The sequence below is a fragment of the Pocillopora damicornis genome, chromosome 10 (genome assembly GCF_964200805.1).
Source record: "Pocillopora damicornis chromosome 10, jaPocDami1.2, whole genome shotgun sequence".
NCBI lineage: Eukaryota > Metazoa > Cnidaria > Anthozoa > Scleractinia > Pocilloporidae > Pocillopora > Pocillopora damicornis.
Window position 1 is genome coordinate 14,544,477 of NC_142679.1, and position 21,303 is coordinate 14,565,779.

The 21,303-nt window shown below is 39.0% G+C and overlaps 3 protein-coding genes across 6 annotated transcripts; all 3 read right to left on the reverse strand.

Moving 5' to 3' along the window:
• Positions 1-996: 996 nt before the first annotated feature.
• On the reverse strand, positions 997-12,927 carry LOC113665446 (uncharacterized). Of its 4 annotated transcripts, XM_089184388.1 has the most exons (13): positions 12,793-12,861; positions 9,657-9,718; positions 9,406-9,485; positions 8,738-8,970; positions 7,549-7,660; positions 6,567-6,743; positions 5,348-5,604; positions 4,702-4,953; positions 4,008-4,209; positions 3,290-3,469; positions 2,637-2,843; positions 1,625-2,230; positions 997-1,461 (listed from the first exon to the last, which is right to left on the reverse strand). In XM_089184388.1, exons 3-13 carry the CDS (start codon positions 9,458-9,460, stop codon positions 1,295-1,297), a joined length of 2,448 nt encoding a protein of 815 aa, XP_089040514.1. In that variant the 5' UTR covers positions 9,461-9,485; positions 9,657-9,718; positions 12,793-12,861; the 3' UTR covers positions 997-1,294. The 4 variants fall into 4 exon arrangements, with proteins under 4 accessions (XP_089040514.1, XP_089040513.1, XP_027036934.2 ...); XM_089184387.1 differs by lacking the exon at positions 9,657-9,718 and having other exon boundaries at positions 12,793-12,927; XM_027181133.2 differs by lacking the exons at positions 9,657-9,718; positions 12,793-12,861 and adding an exon at positions 11,733-11,949.
• Positions 12,777-14,728, reverse strand: LOC113665453 (uncharacterized). The gene is made up of 3 exons (XM_027181143.2): positions 14,348-14,728; positions 13,794-13,886; positions 12,777-13,317 (listed from the first exon to the last, which is right to left on the reverse strand). The coding sequence occupies exons 1-3, from the start codon at positions 14,632-14,634 to the stop codon at positions 13,224-13,226; spliced, it is 474 nt and encodes a 157-aa protein (XP_027036944.2). The 5' UTR covers positions 14,635-14,728; the 3' UTR covers positions 12,777-13,223.
• A 975-nt stretch (positions 14,729-15,703) lies between these two features.
• On the reverse strand, positions 15,704-20,605 carry LOC113665452 (uncharacterized). The gene is made up of 3 exons (XM_027181142.2): positions 20,177-20,605; positions 16,900-17,022; positions 15,704-16,781 (listed from the first exon to the last, which is right to left on the reverse strand). The coding sequence occupies exons 1-3, from the start codon at positions 20,479-20,481 to the stop codon at positions 16,661-16,663; spliced, it is 549 nt and encodes a 182-aa protein (XP_027036943.1). The 5' UTR covers positions 20,482-20,605; the 3' UTR covers positions 15,704-16,660.
• Between the last annotated feature and the right edge of the window lie 698 nt (positions 20,606-21,303).

Genomic DNA, 21,303 nt, shown 5'->3' on the forward strand with positions numbered 1-21,303 from the left:
TCAAGAAGAGATGTAGGTGAAGGATAAAAGTTTGAGCCAAAGCTCTATTATGTACATCGCCTGTATAAACAGAAATTCAAATAGATCACGTTTTTATTGATTATAATTCCTAGCTGAATTCGTCAACTCATTCCGGTAGAAATTTGGCCCATTTCTCACCTCAGTGCCCGAACCAGAAATGTTTGAGCGTGCTGGTGTTTTTTAGAATGTCCCCATGATAAATGATGTGTACACTTATATTCAAAGAAACATTGAGGATATGTATGAATTTCACTTACGTACTTTTCTCCTTGATTAAGCTTCTCGGTGGAAGATCTAAAATTCGTCGCAGCAAATTCACGACCGACTCATCAAATACTATACGTGAAGTTTGTAAATTATTTAAATTTTCGTATGTTCTAATTTAAAGACACGTTTTGTTCACCATGCATATTAATGATAAATTTGCACGTGCTGATCGTCATCAACTGGATTATTATTAGCTCTGTTGTCCTACCAGCTTGGGCTTGCAAAGATACTTACTCATCCTGCAATCTTGCCTCGATACAGTCTCGATTACCCCGAGATTGCCTTGGCTTCGCTTTTCTACGTTCTTGGAATTGTTTAGAAAAAAAATGCCACTAACAAGATATAGACCAACACCAATTGAGTCAAAGTCAATCGCGTTTTTCGGTGTGAAAGGGTTTCTCGATTGATATGCGCTCCAACTGTAGTAAGATTGCAAATGTTTTGATCAACATCGCTCTATTTGTCATCTTTAGTTATGCCCTTCCACAGAGAGGAGAGTAACCTTGCTAGAAATGGTTAAACCTCCTTCTGAGGTTATTCTATTCAGTCTTAGTTCGCTTTACACGCAGAGCAGGCTAACTATACATTTAGGGTTCTTAACAAAGATCGTTACCTGTGATGTGCCAAACGGAAAGTAAAGGGCTGTCTGTGGCTCTTGATTAATGATGTAACTAGAGCGAAATTTCTTGGTAGATAACACACCAGCAAGTTTTGCAGATTTTTTATTTACATGTCACAACTACTGACTGTTTTTTAAATTCCTTGGAATAAACGTAAGCTAGTTTGCGACCACAAGAAAAGTAAGATACAAAGAAAAAGTCGACATTCCACTGAGATGTAAAATACACACAAAAAAGAAAAATAACTTAAGTGACAAACAAAACCAAAAAAATTCAAAATATTTTACATATTAATGGTTGTTAAGCATAATTGAAGATTCATTTCACCACTGCGAATCCCATTTGAAGGCTTATCTTGTAAACGTCAAAACGTGCTCCAATTTGTTTCACGCCTGATAAGCCACAGCAGTAGCCATAGTGGCGGTCTCTGAGGTCGAAACTGAATCAGGGTCTTCACTATTGATGACGTCATTCTGTTGCAGCTGTGAGGCCAGCGCAGCATCCAGAGCAGCCTTGGCGGCGTTTAAAGAAGGCTCGTGGGATTGCAATACCCCTGTTAAAATCAAACGCACATTGTACTCACAGATGAAAACTCACTCTTACCCCAACTCAAGACAATTTAGTGTCCACAATAAGCTTCCATTAACATTCACTGCCTAGAGACCAAACAGTTCTTTCCACTTTTGAAATCCAACAATGTACGTCTTAAAGAGTACCTGAGTCATCCTCAGTTTCTGCCTGTCCATCATTCTGAGCTTCTTCTTCTCCTTCCTGCACTTTTTCCTGCTCGCCAATACTCAGTCCTCCTCCCTGAGTAGGCACCGCAACAATGGTAAACCCGTCATGCGTTCTTCTAGCGGTAGTCGTCACGCCATCCAAAGAGGTTACGACCACAGTGTCGGAATGTTGACCTGCCCCCGTTACGGCTTCTAGCGATGTCACCACCACAGTCTGCGGTGCGGAGACAACCTGTACTGACATGTCCAGCTCGTGTCCTGTGCTATCAGCAAGGGTGGAATTTAGCTGCTGCACCCCTTGTGACAGTGTCACGGCATGCTCCAGACTACCTTCCACTTGGATGGCGGCATCGGATGCTATGGCCACAGGAATGGCAATGTGGCCAGTCACGTGACCACCCTCGGCTATTTGGTGCTGAATATCGGCCAAGTTGCCGTCCATGGCTTGTAGCGCGGCTACTGAGGCTTCGTCGGCTATCACGACGGGCACGCCGTGCGCGAAGGCTTGGTTACCTGAGATGGTCTCTGTATATTCCAACCGCTGACGTTTGTTGGACGGCTCTTCGTGACCTACGTCATATTCACCTGAGAAGAATGACACGACTCACTTAAAGGGGCACATCACAAACAGATATTGCCTGCCCTAGGTCACTAGGTTAGACACTTGCGAGCAGGCAATTTCTGTAATTACTTTATGAACACAACAACTGCCCATAATCTGTAGTCACTAATCTCAAACGAAAATCCCAATAATGTTTTTGAAACAGGGACATTCATGAAAGTTCATTCTCAGGTTCGATTTTTGGTTTTGTCTTCGCCATAACAAAAAAAGCGCACAGACGCCACAACGCGGTTACGAAAGTGAGCCTAGCCGGACAATTCCGGAACAAAGAGGCGTAAGTCCTATCAGCTCTTCCTATCAACGGACACATCTCAATGCTGCTGTGTGTGGAGTGTGAAGTGTGAAGTGCGAAGTGCATAGATTTCTCACCTTCACCCAAATTATCAACGTCAGCCATATCACAATGAGCAGTTCTCTTGTGATTGGCCAGTGTGGAAGTTTGTCTGTAGGTCTTGTTACAGATGTTACACGTGTATGGCTTGTTATGGGTGTGGACCACGTGATGCTTATACAAACTGGAGTATTCTGTGAAGCGTTTGTTGCACCCAATCACTTGACAGATGTAAGGCCGCTCTCCTGTCAATTAACAACAAATAAACAACGATGTTATTCGAAAGTGGGTTAAAAACACACAAACAAACAACAAAACAAAAGACAAAAATTCACTTTCCTATAAGGAATCGAAATTCAAACTTCAAATTCAGCGCTTCGATGCTCTGACACTATGTTGCAGAGCACTCTATGAATATATGGCCTGTTATGTGCTTAGAGGCAAAGTGAGAGTTACATCCAAGTGTCTTGCCCTCCCCTGAGGTAGGGCTTAAACGGATCTGTAACCAAATTAATTTTCGGCCCATCAGGCAATTCTTCGGAAAGATTGCTTGACGACCCAAAAGAACGTCGGCCACCGTAATATGCTTTTAACAATTAGGCCCCCGTGACATCAACAGGACTCGTCTTCAAAAAAGTGACAAATCCGACCTTTTTGGTTAAATCTGGCAGCAGCAATGAATGTAATGTACCTGTATGTATTCGTGAGTGATTCTTGTAGTTAGTGGCGCTAGCAAATGACCGTCCGCAGCCTTCGTGTTCACACACATAAGGTCGTTCACCTGTGTGAGTTCTCATGTGTACTTTCCTTATGTTAGATGTGGTGAAGGAGCGCCCACAGTCGGGGAATGGACACGTGAACGGCCTTTCTCCTGAAAAAAAAAGAAGTAAAACAAAGCTCAGAAACGGATTTATCAGATCTGAATGGTGCTAGCAGTTCACTGTGTTCTCAAGTGTATTTTACAGCGTACGAGGAAACCTGGCAAGGATTGCAGTCAAACTGATACAATACATTATGAAGCCCTTTTCTGAGATGACTTTTTTTTAAAAAGACCTTATAATTCGGGTCCCAGTCGTATAAAGGGTAGACAACGGTATCCAGCGGACACGCGATGGCAAAACATTTACGCTATCCACTGCATAGAGATTTATCCAGTGGATTTCAAACAATTGGCGCCAGGAGGCAAAGACGCTCGAAAAATGCTCGAATCCGGAGGCATGAATCAATCACTGTTCATGCGATGAAAACTTAACTGTTAGCAAAACACAGTGTAAAAGTGGACAGACAGTAGGGTAAGTACTAGGGGTGTTGTATAGTGTCACCCTTCCCCCTTCTCTGAAAAATCGTAGCCATTCCCTTGCCGATGATTGAACAACCACTGACCTTGAATTTGAGCTCTGCTCACTTACCTGTATGCGTGCGTACATGTTTCTGCAGATCTCCCGACGTCTTGAAAGCCTTACCGCAATCATCATGGGGACATTTGTAAGGTTTCTCTCCCGTGTGGGTTCGTGTGTGACTCTTCAAACCATACCCTGTAGCGAATGCTTTATCACAGCCTTCAACACGACATTTAAACGGTTTCTCTCCTGTGTGAGCGCGTTCATGAACCTGAAAATCAAAAGAACATTTGATTATGGCAACTGATAACTGTCAGTCGATTTAATCAATGTTTAAATAATTACACTTTAAGATTAGATCAATCTTTTTAAGGGCAAATTCAAATTTCCTGATTCCAATGAAAATACAGTGAGAGAGTTCAGGATAGAAAAAAAATTTGAGAAACTGCGCTAAGTTTCAGTCCAAAAGATAGAAAATATGTGAACGCCTGACTGAACTATACGACTTTTATTTTAGTTGTTTTTCCTAAAAACCGTACACCTCATACACAGGTGGGTGCACGACAACATTAGAGACTAATTTATTTCCCATAGCTATCTTCCTTTTCAGGAAGGATTATCAATTCTACAAATCTACATGCACTGTTGCTACAAGTATACAAAGCCACTACCAATGGATTTCTTTTAACCTCGACCTGATCTAGCAAAAATAAACCGCAAAGGAAAAACACTCAGTAGATCTGGGTAGAACTAACACACAAACCTTCAGATGATGCGCTGTGGTGTACACCTTCCCGCACCCTTCGTGATCACATCGGTAAGGTTTTTCTCCTGAGTGAGTTCTTACATGCTTCGTCAAGTCACTCTGAGTGATAAAAGCCTTCTCGCAGCCTTCTTCTTCACACCGAAACGTGTCTCCCGTATGACTTCGTCCATGAGCTTTCAGTCGGTATGACGTGGAGAACTGCTTGCCACACCCATCGATTACGCAGTGGTAAATCTTCTTGGCTGCTGCCTGGTTATGCAAAAAGAGACCACAAAAGTTAACCCTTTACACCCAAACATCAGCATTGATAGTCTCCATACTGTTCTTTATACATTTCCTAAGGAGCTGACCAGGAGACTTTCTTTAACAATCAAGAGCTTCTTCAGTTGGTGATCATTTCCTGTTTTCTCATGACCCAAATTTTCGATTCAGCAGTGATGTTAGATGTAAATATCTCTTAGGGGTGAGGGGTTATTATTTCATTTGACTACGAATGCTACCAATACATCCATGATTTGTTGCACTGAACATTGAAAATGATTGCCTGAATGGCAATCTCAATAACTTTTACAAAAAAAAAAACAGTTGACAAAAAAGTCCCCTGATGTTTGAAATGAAGTTGACAATTGAATATCTTTCATACCTCCTGATCCTGTCCACCAGAATCATCCTGTATCACATATAGGGTTGAATGATCTTCGTGATCAACCTGATGAGTGTGATGCGCAGCAAACTGCTCCAGAGGAATTCCTGTTGTGTCTACTGTCTCACTTGTACTCACCAGAGAAGGGTTTGACTCAGAAATTGTTGTCATAGAGACCGAAGAGTTTGTATCAAAGGATGTGGGTTCTGAAGTGATGACGTAACTAGTTCCATCACTGCTCTGATGAACGTAAGTTGCTGGTTAAAAATAAAATAGGAAATGGAATGTGTTAGTGCATAGAAAGCATGGCAGACCTCTTTATGGTGAAAATAAGAAAAAATTGGAAAAGTGGACCATCATAAGATTGTGGACATGTTAATAATGGTGTCTGGGAGGCAGGGATAGTCCGTCAAAACCTCAACTGTTTTCAGCCATCATATTTTTGTGATTGGTTTTGAAATATTTTCAATTGAGTGTAGAAAGTAATCCTGTATTACTTTGGTTTTGCTTTACTTCACTGTGTAATTTGTTTAGACATTTGCACACCATCTCAACCAATTAAATGCAAACCAAAACCAATCCCAATTTGGTAAATCACGTTTTCCAGTACTTCAGAGTCAGGTTAACCTTGCCTGTGTTTACTTTGAGTCCTCAATTGTCAATGATGATATCAACCTTGCCCAGATACTGATATTGATCTGAAATTTTGCCTTTCTTTAATCTTTCACATTTGCAATGCCTAATAAATCAAGTTAAATTTGACTTGAAATTACAAGCCTCTGCATAAATTTTTTGATAAGTTTTCAATTATCATACTGTCTTTGCCTAACAGATCAGAAACTCTTTGCATGTTTTTCCTTCACAAAACCAAAACTTTACCAATTTTTATCAATCCAGAGTAACCGTGTTCTCTCCTTGTTTAAGCATAACAGATAGACCATATTTTGAAGCCAGAGGACAAATCCTTCAACCCATTGAGTTTTCAAGAATTCCAAGCAATATGAGGCAGTAAGAAAAGGTAGTATGGGTGGTAAATTTTACTGATAAATGCCCGTGAAGGTGAACACTGGAGTTGCTGATCAGGTACTAAACAGCATTAAACCCTCTAATGTGAAATAACCTCTCAACAGCCAACATGTGAAAAACAATTCTCTTAACTTATGACAAGGCTATCCACTTTATTAAATTGAGAACAATTTTTGTACTGTGTTTACTTTACCTTCAAAAGTGCTTCCTGCAGGAAGAGTTTGCACAGTTCCACCAGGAAGTTCAGTCAAGGTCACAGCCTGTGGTTCTAGAAACACAGTTCCACCTGGAGTTGAACTCACCACCACAGCTGATTGGACGAGGTCACCTGGTGCCAAGTTAGTCTGAACAGACTGATAGCCTTCACTACCTGCAGGTTATTTTTAAATTTAAGTGCACTTTTCTAGGAGGAGGAGTTGAGAAGCCAAGGTGTTCTGTCATGTCATTGGAGTGTGAAATCATGATCAGCCTTAAACTTGAAATTCCAATTAGGAAATTAAATTATCTAAAGTTCAACTACTGCAACTGATAAGCTTTCCACTTGATTCTGATGTTGACTCATCCTTGAACTTCAAAAGCATCCCTCAGTGCTGTCTACAACAGTTCTCAATTACTTTCAAACTCAGGGGACCCCAATTTATAAGACACCAAGGATAAGGCTGTGTGGGAAGAAGAAACTAGACTGAGATGAGAACAGCGAGTACATTTAGATACTGGGTAGAAAACAGACAGTTAGAGCGATGATTAGAAAAAAGACAGTCTTCTTCAAATTGTTCTTTTTAGCCACCACCACATACTATGAAAGTCGGTAACCAACAGTCTTTGTCTTGAGTACTAATAATGCACCTGATTACTAATAATGTACCTGTAGCTAAATTAAAGTTGGAAATTTGGACTTTTTGAATCAGTTTCAACAAAAAACTTGGCTGTAAGACACACCCTGTGCTTGGCATCAACTTTCCATGAGAGATCAGATTTTTCTCATGAAACCAATGCATCTTTAGTTACCTCATTACTTAAAATTTAAGTTCTACAAATTTGTTGTTTATCAAACAAAATAATATTCCTGGGTGGATATTTTCTTCCTTTTATAAAACAAAGGTATTGATACTGCCAGGAGAGATTACTCATTGGTCACTCCTGGGAGTGAAAGTAAAACAATATTTTTGACGTACCATCTTGTTGATCCACAGAGGCCATAATGGTTGCTGTAGCAGCATCTTGCTCTCCTTGTTGAGCCACTAGAATTGAGTCTGTATCTTTTACTTCAATGTCTGTGTCTTCACTCTAGGAAACAAAAGAAAGAAACACATTGCAAATCTGAAGGTTTATCCTCAATGCTACACCCACTCACTGGTATCATCTACCCCACAAACTCCTTATTATAAAGCTGATAGTACAGACATGTTGATGGACAAAATCCACCACATCCTCTGTAGGTTTCCTAGACAAGACTAATTTTCATAGTTGTTGTGACAAATTACATTTCACCTCTGACAAAATGCAAAATTACCATGAGAATTCTAACTGGAGTATCACATGAAATTATGAGATAGAGAAGTTACATTCTGAGATAAATATAAGGCTGGATCAGAGAAGGTAAGGTGGTTCTATCAACTCCCATCGTATTGGCACAATTGATTAATTTCCTTTCCCTGAATGTTCTCTCTTTCCCAGTGTTTCCTCTTCCACAATGGCAAAAAACTCCCAATCCAATTCAAATTTATAATGGAAAAAGGAGACAAGCTGAATCGTCTCATGGATGTAAACCCATCAGTAGGGGAAAAGAGGACAGTAACTTGTTCTAAAATCCCACATAGGCTGGTTAAGAGAAGCCCCAGTTCTCTCAATGATGGCCACAATTCAGCTAATAATAATATTCTTAACCAAGGGCTAATCATAAAAAATGTCTCCTATTCTTAATCAAAATGAAAACAAAATTCTTGAATATGATTGGTCATCACCTGCCTGATTTGAAAATTAATAGGACAGTGTAAGCTACATGCTTGTAATTTGACAGTGTAGTAGGACAGTTGACACATCAGGCCTGCATGAGTGGACAGTACCCATCACGTGTATGGGCTGTTATTGCCCATTTCACAGGGTTAAAGTTCTGTTGTTGCTTTTTTTATGAAAATGTGAAACCAATGTCTAGTTTCTTTCTCAAATTTTGTCATGGTTTTAAGTTATTGGTGACAGGACTTCATGCAATCCAATTCTGTCTGTAACCATACTAATATTTAGCAAATCAGACTCCTGTTTCTTGGTCACCCGATTTTGTTTGTCACTCATATGATTACAGACCGAATTGGACTCCACTCAGTCCTATCACCATTATTTATCAGTACAATTAGTAACACTTACGATGACAATAGCTTTGTTTTCAGTGTCGTGTGGCTGTAACACATCACCTGTAACCACTGCTACAGCACTGGGAACAGACGATTGGTTTGCATAGACACTCGATGGCTCAAGTTTACTGGGACTTGTAAAAACTTGCTGTTGGGCTAATAGCAGACCAATCACTTCTTGCTCTGTGGAGTTGATTGGCTGACCAGCAATGTGACTGACAGATACTGGTGCCAGATCACTTGGTTCTGATAGTAACAAAGTTTGGGATAAAAATCATTAAAATACAAAATCATTTAAAAAATCATTCATTGTTCAAGATTTGCAATTAGTGTAAAGATCAGTGGTTGTTCACTATAAACTGGATAGATGTTGTTAAATATTTCTAGAAAATAAATCTGAATTTGCATCTTCGCAAAAATAGCACAACAGTACTTGGGATCAGCTAATTGGAAGAGAAGAAAAAATGACTAGAATGGATCCCAGATTTGCTTTCCTACACATGTTCAAGTTCCTTAACAGTGCTTTCAATGACAAGGCTTTTGATATTGCTTCGTAACACCCAATCATCTTTCATTTTCCAAGTGGTAAGATATTATTATAAAAATTTCAACTAGTTTGGAATCTGTCAATTTAAATTTGAAATCATTTCAATACCCAAAATTAAATATAAATCAGAGTACCTTCTAATTGCACCTCCTTTTCATCTTTGATCATTCCATCCAAGTCAGCATCCATTGATTTTCCTCACAAAGGCTAATGTCTGAAAAAAAAATTTGAGCATGAATATCATGTTGAAGGAGACTTTGCACACAACGCAACACACACAGTATGTGTCTAAGAACTCGTATTAGGAATATCAAAACAGAAAATTGCATTTACAGTAGTGGATGAGTGAGCTGAAGAAGGGGGATGCTAAAAACAAATGTTATACCCTGAATAAGCCATAAAACAGGAGACATGGTTACCATTGCTATCCACTGGATAATCCTCTATCTGGGGGATATAGCAATATATTTTGGTAACATGTGACACACTCTGTGTGTCCCACAAAAGGAACAAAAAATAGATGTTTAATATTTATGTTTTTGACAACAGAACTACTTGTTTTGACTTCTCATGTATGTGTGAAAAACATGGTCTAAATTGTCAAGCGTAAACTCATAAAGAAACCCTTCTTAAGGGGCAATATTCAAGAAAGCATGAGGTATACTTGCTGAGAGTTTAAGTAACCTAGGGGAAGGTTATGGTAAAGGTATGATTGATGACTTGTTTCTAGCTAAAATAAGCTTGGAAAAAGCAAGGACTTGAGTTCTTGAGAATAAACTGTATTAATCCACAATACACAAGGTGATCTACATTACTTCCAAAATATAAAATTTGGAACAGTCCTCAGGCAGTTGTGCACTAAAAGAGATGTTTCTAGATAACTTTAAAAGTAGGTGAAAAGGACTTATAAATATTCAGAGTAGACTTGAGTCAGCAAAGTGTATGTCTACACTCAATTGTAAAAAAAATTGACACCTAAAAGGCATGATATGAGAACAATGAGGCCCACTGCCTTTATGGGAAATGTTTGTGCAGATATCATGATAATCCTTCTCTTCCAAGAAAGCATGGATAACATCCATCATTCCCCAAGTGATAATCGTGATCAGCAAGAAAATGTATCCCAAACAAAGTAGTGTCTCATCTTTCAATGTAAATGTTTTTGAAATTGTGTGCATTCTCCCAATGTGAACATCCTCTAATACTATATATCATTATACAACCCATTCCACTCTACTAGCACAATACAAGAGAAAACCATGATAAACTGTAGTGAGAAGGATAAGAAGGGTCAACATGAGCCAACCCACAAAACACATGCCACCCCATACTGGCCTGGCTCTTTGCATTTTCTAAAAACATGAATAATTGTGAACAACCGGTTGAGAGATAGGAAAATAAGTCACGTTTTTCAATGAGTTTTTCTTTTGTTCTGACTTAAAGAAATAAAGGAAAAGTTTTCCATTATATATTCTTTTGAAGATGTCTAGCGCTGGCTTCTTCTGAACATGGACTACATCCTAATTATGTTAAAAAAAACAATTTCAAAGCTTAGGGATCCTTCATAGATTACTTAGTGAATGAGTTTGATTGTATCATATTGTACTATGTTTGGCCCGCAGTCATAACAAGCAGACTTTGTTGCACTTGGTCTACATACTTGAGTGACATATTTTCCCATCTTACCCTCCCACTCAGTCAATAAGTCCACTGAATTTGTAAATTTACCCGAGTAAAGAATAACATCTATTGAGGGAAATTCTATATTTACTAACTTATTATTATTGATACATCTATTCATTTCTATGCAAGTCAAGTTCTTGATATAATCGATTATCTTAAAACCGACAGCTTTTCAATTGAATTGTCTAAGAAATGAATAAAATTCCAATAACGAAGCCACATTTGACACTAGACGGGAACTTTCACATTTAGTCTCAGGTCTTGTTCGACTTGGCCTGTCCGCTCACCAGAGTAAAACAGGCATAACTCAAAAAAACTTATACTGCAATGCAGAAGTTAAGTTTAAATCGTCCATTTTCTATCGCTGACTTCGTATCGCGAATAAAATTTCAATGTCCTAACAGTTAAACAAAACGAAGCAGCATGCGCGTTCAAAGTCGTTCAAGGTCCATAATTATACATTCAAATTTTAACCACTACAGCTCACAATCTCACCCCGAATATATCACCCATGCTCGACAAAACTCAGTCATTCGAGCCTACGACGGAATATGCTTCGAACATCTTTTAAAAATTTCAGCGACTAAGCCGCGTTTCTAGCTGAGAAGCGCCATCCGCGATCAAAATCGATAGTAAAAGAACCCGTGGCCGCCATTGTTGTTCGCTAATACGCCGTAGAGGAGCATAAACGCTCAAAATTTTTCACTCGTACGGATATTAAATCACCAATAGCATTCATACGATCCATTCTGCGATACCAAAAGAAAACGACAGATACCTGAAGTTTGGGTAAACGCAAAGCACGCCGGGCTTCAAGTGATGAACGCTGGGAAGTAACACGTTTCCCAAAAGCCACCTTCCTCAAACACTTACACAACGACCACGGGAGGACGGATCCGGCACTTCGGCCGAACGATGGCCAGCCGATTGTCGCCGAAAATAGCAAACAAAGGACCCGATTGTCCCCGATGGCGACCGAACCCGATTATCTTCCATATATGGGCATCTCGGCCGGCAGATATGGCGGGAAAATGACAGAGCCACATAAAATACCTTGACTTTGAGACTTCTGACGAGAAACTTACCGTTCTTTTAGGCTAATGCGATCAAGAAAGGAAAAACCTATGAAAGCTTGATAATAACACCAGGCAATCTCCCAGGCTCTAATGTTTAAAATGTACACTTATCAGATCTAGGGAGCTGAATGACATTTGCATATTTGAAATATCTTCACGTCGAGACCTGCCGATTTAATTACACCACTGCTCTACCATGTGTATCGGGGGGGGAGGGGGGGAGGGGGGGGAGGGGCTACTATTTACTAAAGAGGACCAGAAAATGGAGTAACTAGCACTAGAAAATATTTATGCCCTACAGATTCATCAGATTCGCGCGCCAGAATTATAGGGCTTATAAGAAAATGACGTAAGTAGGGAGTGTCATGGGCACCCGCACTCCCCTCCCCCACCCTCATCAGTTACGCCCCTTTGGATGCATTTAGCCACACCTTCCTCCCTATTTTCAAAATCAAATCCTCTAATCTTAAAAGAGTTGACTTGCTTTCAGATCGCAATAAGATGGTCTGGTGAACCTCGTTTTTTAAAATCTTGCTGCGTCGCTGTATCTTTTTCTGACAGCAATAAGGAGTGTCACAGCAAGGAACATTTTCAATAGGCTAAATCCCCGAGGGGCATCCCCTTAATTTTGCGGTGAAGGTAGCATCGGCCTCAATTTGGTTTACATTCACATCATAATGACGTTCGGTGGAACGATCTGAGCAAAAAAACAAAAAACAAAAAACAAAAAAACAGATACAACAATCGGAAGAACTAACTTACTTGAAACTTACTGTTCCATTCTGAGCTATACTTTTCTGTTCAACTGTTGTCATTTGCAATTAAATTTTTTCTGACTGACGTGAATTAAAACGAGAAAAAGAAAATAAGTTTCGTCACTCAATATTATAGGTAGCTTAGTAGACTAATAAACCTTTAAATGGTATCATTACTTTCAGTTTTACTTTCCTAAGACTGACGATGACCAAGCCCTATTGGTCTCTTTCTTCATTTTTGCTACCCATCAGTTTCGCCTTGAACCCATTGCCGCAGTTTCAATTAAGTTTCTCGTTAGTCAATTGCATTGTTGTATAACAAACAATAAATTTTCGAAATGCAAACTACTACGTGGACCAGCCTTGCTTCCAACCCTGGAAACGAGACGAACGAAAAGTATGACTCATCAGTCTCGTAATTAATTGGCCCGTGTCAAATCACGTGTCCCGAAGACGTTCCTCTGGGCCATCAGTAGATGCTAGAGGTTGAAGTTCACGATGAGAGACATTTGATCCGGCTTGCTTTAAAGCACTGCAATGAAATGACAATGAAAGTAGAGAGCTTCAAATGGCGAACTTTTCAGTAAAATAAATCATTTCGGTCTATCATTTCATTCTGAGCTGCATTGCAGTCGGTGTATCTTTGAATATTTAGCCCTGACAATCAAAGTCTGTTTTATTAATTTAACCTTTTCTAAATTGGTGTTTTTATCAAATTAAACCGATATTTTGAAGTTACTCTGAAGCCAAAGGTAAGATTGCTGGTCTCAAAAAACAAAAAAAGAGGGAAAAAGGAATTCCGTTATTATCAGGCTTTGTCTTGTGCCCAGACCTCCCACTGCGAAGCGGTCAGTCACGTTACATAGTAGGATCTGAGTACGAGATTATATCAGACTAGGTCCAGCACTTAGCTCAATTAGCTCAACTAATCGGTGAAAAACATCAGTCAGTATGACTATTGCACCAACCAGTTACAGAGTAATTGTTTTTCAGAACTTTATGACTTACCTATTTGATTCATGATCTGTAGCACTAGCCACAGCCAAATTGTCTGCAGGTGTCTCGCCAATAAAATGATCATCAACAAAATAGCCTTTTAGACTGTTGAACAAGAAGAGAAAAGCAAAACTGAAAGCAAGACAACATACCCGTCAGCCAAAGAGCAAAATCTTTACTTCCCTCCCCCGTTCCTCCCCTGTCACCTCCTCTTGGTCGCTTTTACTCCTCCACATTTCCTTTGAATCTGCGATAAAATTACTAATTTAGTGCGATGCTTCACATGCCGGGTAGCAATTCGTCAACTATATCTAGGTTTGATTAGAATTTGTAGTAGGATTGTGTCTTTTTTGAGACAAATCAGCCTTAAAAAAATTCCCGTCGCAGGGATGAGAACATTGAAAAACTCCCTCATCACGATCATGATGTTCCGTCTCTGGGAACGAGCTACCCGTCGTGACAGTGGTCCAGAAGTCTTCCAAAATTTTCTGACCCTCTTGTGACAACCTGTATGTCCATGAAACCTTTTCTAATCGAGCAAAGGTATTTTAAAATTTCCAGATTACCTCGTTCCATCTTTGCGTGTAAGCTCACCGTATCCATGCTTCTTGTTGTTTTGCATGGCGCCTGTGTACTTATCCCCATTTAGATAAACAACAGCTTCCTCTTCGCTTGAAACTAGTTCAGTTTCTTTCACGAACGGTAAATCATCTTCTGCATCGCAACAGTCGCCGCAGTGACAGCAAGGTTCACAGTATTGGATGCAACAGGAATGGCGGCAGCGAAAGCTGTCTCCAAACTCAACTAATTTAAAGCAGTAACACAAACAACATTTGGAACAAGTGGCTCCCATGGTTAGCTCGTATCTCACCGCTGAGCGAGGAGAAAGCGTAATGTAAGGTGACACCGTGAAGGCTTCCAGAGGTTAGCGTAACCCTATATTTTAACTCCTTAGTTTCATTTCACACTTCAAAAAATGTAAATCAAGTTATTTTTGTTTCGTTTATCAAGTAGGCGTCGCCTCTTGTTGATAGATTTATTTAGCGACAAGAATCGTGATTGGCATCAATTCTACACTTTGATTTAAAAGCGTTATATTTTTTTTCAAGTCAGTTTTTCAGCGGAATCGAAGTGAGAAAGAAGTTATTTTGTCTTTATTTGTTTACCTCTAAATCCGCTTACCAAAAGAATCTCCTAACCTGTAAAGTGAGACTATTGCGACGATCCGCCACAGAAGTAAGTTAACATTAAGTTTTTGAATTTAGCTACAAGATAAAGACTTGATCTGCGTTTGTTCTGATTGCGAATTATAAATGTATTTCTTGAATAATTATTAAACCTCAGCTTGGTATTATGTGGTTTGTGGTGGTCATTTGAGCTAACCAGTTCCAAGTAAGAAAACAATTTTAAGGTCAAATTTGTTGATCTTCCTCTCATTTGTCCTTTGTCCAAGGAAAAGGCAAAGGCATTTAGCACGCAGGAAGTTCAATACCACCATACAAGAATCATTATTCGCTCAAGTTAACTTGAAATGCAATTATTTTACACTTTCCGGTTTTTGGGAAACTCTAGAGATATATCCACCCATACTGACGCGCCAATTTATTATATTTGTAAACAAAAAGACAAACAAATAAACAGTCGACAACACAACCTTGTTACAAGGTCTTCTCACCTACCCCCTCGAGAAAAGAAGAAAGGAGAGAGGGAGACAGAGAGAGGAGCCTGAGAAGGAGGTTATAGCCAAGACAACAATTTAAATAACGTGATATGTAGAAAATGATCGATCTTCAGTGTACGTTTTGATTAGCGACTCAGAAGTATTTCTCATTTCATTCATTTACGTGGAAAATACGATCCATTTAGCGTATTTTTCTACAGTTTATTCTTATGAAATTTTCTAACACACGAACTTCAAATAGTTTTTGCAGCACAACTCTAAAAAATAGCTTTATTTACGTTCACCTACGTTTACATAACCGTGAAAGGAACGGTGCTGAAGAATTTGACTTACACCCTAGTTAATTTAACTTACTTTACTTTGAATTTATATAAACTATTTTCTACATCGAATTCTCAAAGACGAGGAAATTTCTCATGTGGCGTAGATAAAATTAAGTATCCTGTTTCAAAAACCCAGGAAACTTTTATCATTCGCCGGATGATCATTTGTTTTTAGCACCGGCGAAAAGCTTCGATGTGCATCCTGCGCGTGCGAGAAGTCGCCTAGAAACATAAAGGACTCGTACACTTGTATCACGTACTCAAACGTTTTCGCGCAAGTAAACTTTCTTGGCCTCGTCCTCGACTGAAAATTGTAAATATTGACCAGTGCCCTGTATACGCAAGAGAAAAATTGGGCTCGTCACGTCTGAAAGTAGTCCATTTTCTTGAAAAATGCTACAACTCAGTTTTACACATACTCGACCTTCCGAGAAAGATCTACAAATTTGTGACAGAAGCAAAGAATAAAGTTTACTTGTTTTTCCCTCACAATTATTAAATTTTTCCAAAGTCAAACCCACAGGAAAGAACTGAAATCTCACCTTCTACTGGGCGCAAAATCTATCTACTCAGCATCAAGTTTTCGTGCCTGCCATGTTTCAATTAATTATTCACATCCTTCTAGTTGTGATTTTGTCCTCTGCAATTTCATTGGATTTGAATCGTTCGAAGGCTTAGGGGCCTGCCCCACAATATCACACAGTACTTGATCTAATACTCCGTGTCTCTTGACATTTATTTAACATTACACTAGCTACTTAGAATCGAGCATCCAACGAAAAGACACAAAATAAATGCAAATATTACGATATTTTTATATGAAGTCTGTTAATTGCGTGTAGAAATGAATCTAAGAGTGAGGGGTTGTAAGTTTGTTACTCCTTGCCGTTGTTTATGGTTGAGTAGGATTGTGCTCCATTCGAATCTGAGTTAATCTTTTGTTTCTCTTCTTTCCAGGCCTGTTCAATCGCCTCTTGATCCTCTTTTCTTGCTCCACTATTGAATAAAAAAGGTCACAATAAGATAACGCAGGCGCGAATCACTTAAAACAGATATGCAAGTTTTTTGACTGAGTTTATCTATTCCTAGAGCTCAAAGCATTATGGGTACTTACGATGCATCGCCCTCTTCGTTCACTTGCATCTTGCTGAAGGGTCTTGACGTCACAGGACTCCTTCTCAGTCTCTCGTCCGGTTTCTCTCCCACATACTCATCATCGTAGAAGAAGCCAACAATTCTATTGTGGAATAAGTTGAAAAAAAGAAATCAAGTCCCAGAAATAACAAATGAAAGCTTAAAACAGTTTATGCGCCTTATAGTGAGACTCACAAATGGCTTATGGACAGCACGACCTAAAGTAACCGTAGGAGATAATAGGGACCTTAAGCAGTCAGGACGGCAACGCCAAGGAAGAATTCGATTAAAAAATGAATTTCTGCCTTTAATTAGAAATTAAAAAATGGCTGCATTTGTTTGCCGTCTCTAACAGCGCCACACCTCAACTTCCGCATAACGTATAAAAGGAGCGTTGAGTTCCAAACGGAAATTAAAATAATTTGCCGTTGCGGTTTCGGTCTGCAGACAACGCAAATTGTGGTGATTTCACGTTGTTGTTTTGCATAGGACGGCTAAGAAATGTACAACGTTTTAAGACGCACGTGCTGAGCTATCGTTCTGCCAATTAGATCTTTTGTTTTTCCATCCTCCCTAATGATACACGTGTGGAGAGGGCTGGGGTTGGAGAGGGTTGGAAATCGCGGAAGTCAATCAGATCAGAGACCATTGGAGAGAAATCCTAAAAACTCTAAGTTGACTCTTGCAAATGCCTTGAAACGCCGAAAAAGGCGAATAGACAAGTCATCATTGGTTTAAAGTCTTACATTGGACCGTTTAAAAGAGTGGCGGTAGTTTAATAGTTTTTTTATGCATATCAGAAAGCGCGGCTGAGCTAAACGAATATAGTCCAGTATCACTTCCGAAATTTTAAAATTTCTCTTTTCAAGGACTGATGTTGCTACTGAACTCTTTAAGCTTTACTCAAGGCTCGCCTCTCGCACCAGTACGCTCATCGAATAGTTTTACGCACTCTTTTGTCGAGTAATGCGAGGGTCATAACACATATCATTAAATGTGAGTAGTTAACTCAACTTTTAATTAGGATTTTTATGAGAATGTAGTGGCTGAAAGCGGGCACATTTTAATGTAATCCGTAAAATAATTTCTTTTGGGATAGAAAATAAATAGCGATAGATTTTTTAATAACGTTTCAAGAATTTCCTCTTTCATGGAACACTAGCTACGAACTAAGAAATGCTTTTTTTATTGGATATTGAGACTATGTTTTTTTTAATTCATTCAAGTCGCATCCCTCAGTCTAGTTAACTGACATACAATACCACGCAATCAACAGATGTAAAAAATAATAATTATCATTTAAAGCTGCGGGAGATAAAGAAGAATATTAAGTCTGGGCACAACAGATATAAATGCATTCTTGTAAAACAAGATGTTTTTTCATGTATTCAACAGAATGCGTGGGGCAACATAATTTCCTGCCCCCAATTGTTAATTTCATTGGACAGAAAGCTGTTTTTTTATTGATAAAGATCTCGCACTTACATGAGGACTCGATACGTTTTTCCAATAATGACTCAAATAGTAGGGATTGGAGCGAGTGAAATGTTACTATAGATTTGTTTCGATATCTTTTCAGAACACTCTAGATCTACGGATATTCAAGAGCGCAAAAACCTTACTTGAACCTCTAAAGATCTTGAAATGAATCAAGAGATTATCGTTTTTCAGGTATTTCCGAGAATACAAATGGAACTTATTGTTTTGTCGAGTTAACACCTTTCCCATGAAAGCGATAACGTGAACTGAAGAAAAAATTACAAGAACTTGAGGATTTTGGTGAAAGCTGATGTTACCATAGTGACGTAATTAGGTTCTCTCGATATTAGATGGCAGAATATGTCTTGTCCGGGCAAAAGCTTGCATATTATGATATTTGAGTGTTAAACGGTTAGAAAATAAATTTAAGTTGATGGGCAGAAGTTCCAATTAACACGAACAGAGAGAAGACGGAAATCACTCACCGATCTCCATAACGTTCGAAACCTTGGGAATAATATCATTTTTCATCCAAAATTTGAATATCAACAAAAAGTACTTTAAGTTGAATTAACAAATTGAATTGCAAATTTCTCCTTTGTTGTCTAACTTTGTTAGACAACTGAAAGTTATCTGATTTATCCCATCGTCAAGGTCTTGACGTGTTTTAAAGATCGAGTATAAACACACCCTGTTTTTAAAACTGATGGAAATGTTTTGGAACCCGATATGATAAAAAATACTGCACCGTGTAAAATTTAAGTCCAAAAAAATGATCATTCAACGGTGCCATACCAAATCTGCATTTTTGAATATATCAGTCGAGAGGGCAACCAGATGATCAACCGCCGAAATGAACCTCCACGTCGGTACCATAAATAGTTTTTTCTCCTCTCTAGAAAAGTCTTCACTCTGCTCTGCTTCTATCTCAAGAATGTAGTTTGAATTGCCCCATTTCTAGTGGGTTTGGATGTACATTAAACGCCAGACATGAAACTAAGTAGCAGCAGTAAGCTTTTAAAGTATAAACAAGACTTTTATCAAAAATGAACCCCTAAGCGGTGATCTTTTTTCCCAGTTTCTAAAACCTTCGATGGGGTATTCTTCAAGAAAGTTCATGTAAATTGTGTTCAATACCAGTTTCTCGTTTCGACAGCCGCCTTCTCGTCAATAAACCAATCTGACTTTTTAAGTAGCCATGTTAACTTTGAGATTAATGCTTGAAAGATAACAACAAAATTGAGCTTATTCATAATACTGGTCTTGGTAAAATTTACTGCGAAATTTCAAATGGTTGCACTCTTAGGATATTATTTCGACATTTTCTGAGTCACTCGAACTTTCGTTCAAGACGCGCTCGAATATCAATCCGATGTGACGTGCTCCCTATGAAAATGCTTAATGTAAAAAAAAAAAACAAAGACAAACCAATTTTTAAACAATAAGAACAACAATGGCCATTACTTCGTCGATGTGCAAAGAAAAATGATTTATGAAGCTTTTTTTCACTTTTTCCGGGGAACTTACACCGCTCTTGGCTTGAAGCAGTCTGGCGTGACATGTTAAACTAATTGCGAAATTTTTCATTCGACTCCGTTGTCAATTTAACCGTCAAAATAAACTGAATGTTTTCAAAACAACAGTTAATAATATTCTAGAATAAAATAGAACAGAAGCAGTGTTTGAATGCCTCGATTGCACCTCACAAGCGTTTGTTTAAGTAAACTCTGAATTGAACATAAATTAAACATCAAGGTTTGCAGTACGTGACTACTCACTGCGTTCCGTCTTTCTTTACAAGTTCTCCATAGCCATGTCGCTTGCCCCGTCTCCATTCGCCGACGTACACGTCCCCGTTCGGATATTTATACATCCCTTCTCCGTCATCCGGTGGCGCTTCTTTATCGTTTTTCGTCGGATTAACTGGGTAATACTCTTCATCAGAGAAATCATCACAGCAGTCACTGCACATCCACCAATCTCCGAACCAGTGTTTGCAGCATCGACAACAGTAACATGGGGGACCGCATTCACAACACCTACAGAGATGACACTGGCAAATCATGCTCATACAAGACCCCATCTTGATAAAGCGGGATTAAGTTCCAACTTATTTTTTTTTTCCGAACTGCGAGTTTTGAGGCGAAGTTATGTTTTATGATGGGAGTTGTCGAGGAGTTCGCGGTGCGTTAAATCTCTTCAAATGCACCGTGATTATCATACGATTGACTCTGATGTGGCGGTTCCAAAGGGGGTCAAAGCGCGTGTCTCATGCATGAATGCCTTAAAAACAAAATCGCGCAATAAATGCATAAATTACTGACGCGATAAGCACATGCATGCAATATGACACTGAGTTTCTAATTGTTTGCATTCTAAATGCCGCCCTTTTGGGTCTGATAACTAATATAAAGACGTGAGAACTTACAGCTTCTCCAATATTTTATCCTTGATATTATTTTCTCGGAGAGTTTACGTCGCCCACCCCAAGACCTCTTCCGTTTCTTGATTTCCTTGACATCTATTGAAAGTCATTTCCTGTACATTTTTTTCGTTCAATCGTTCTTCCCACACGTCTGTCGTTCATTCATTCTGAGACAACATTGATTTTAATGCAGTATAATATGTTTTGTAAAACCGTTCAATCATGCGGTATAAATCGGAGAAATTTTACTAAAAGCCTTTATACACGTCATGAGAAAACACAATTTAACCCTGTAATCCTTAAGAGGGATTGGCATCTAATTTCTCCTTGCAATATCACTACTGAACGAAACATTAAGGTCATGAGAATAAAGGAAATGATCTCCATGTATAGAGGCTCATGATGATTGAACAAAATCTTTTTGTCAGCACCTGAAGAAATGTACGGGGAACAGTATTGAGAATATACAGACTGATGTTA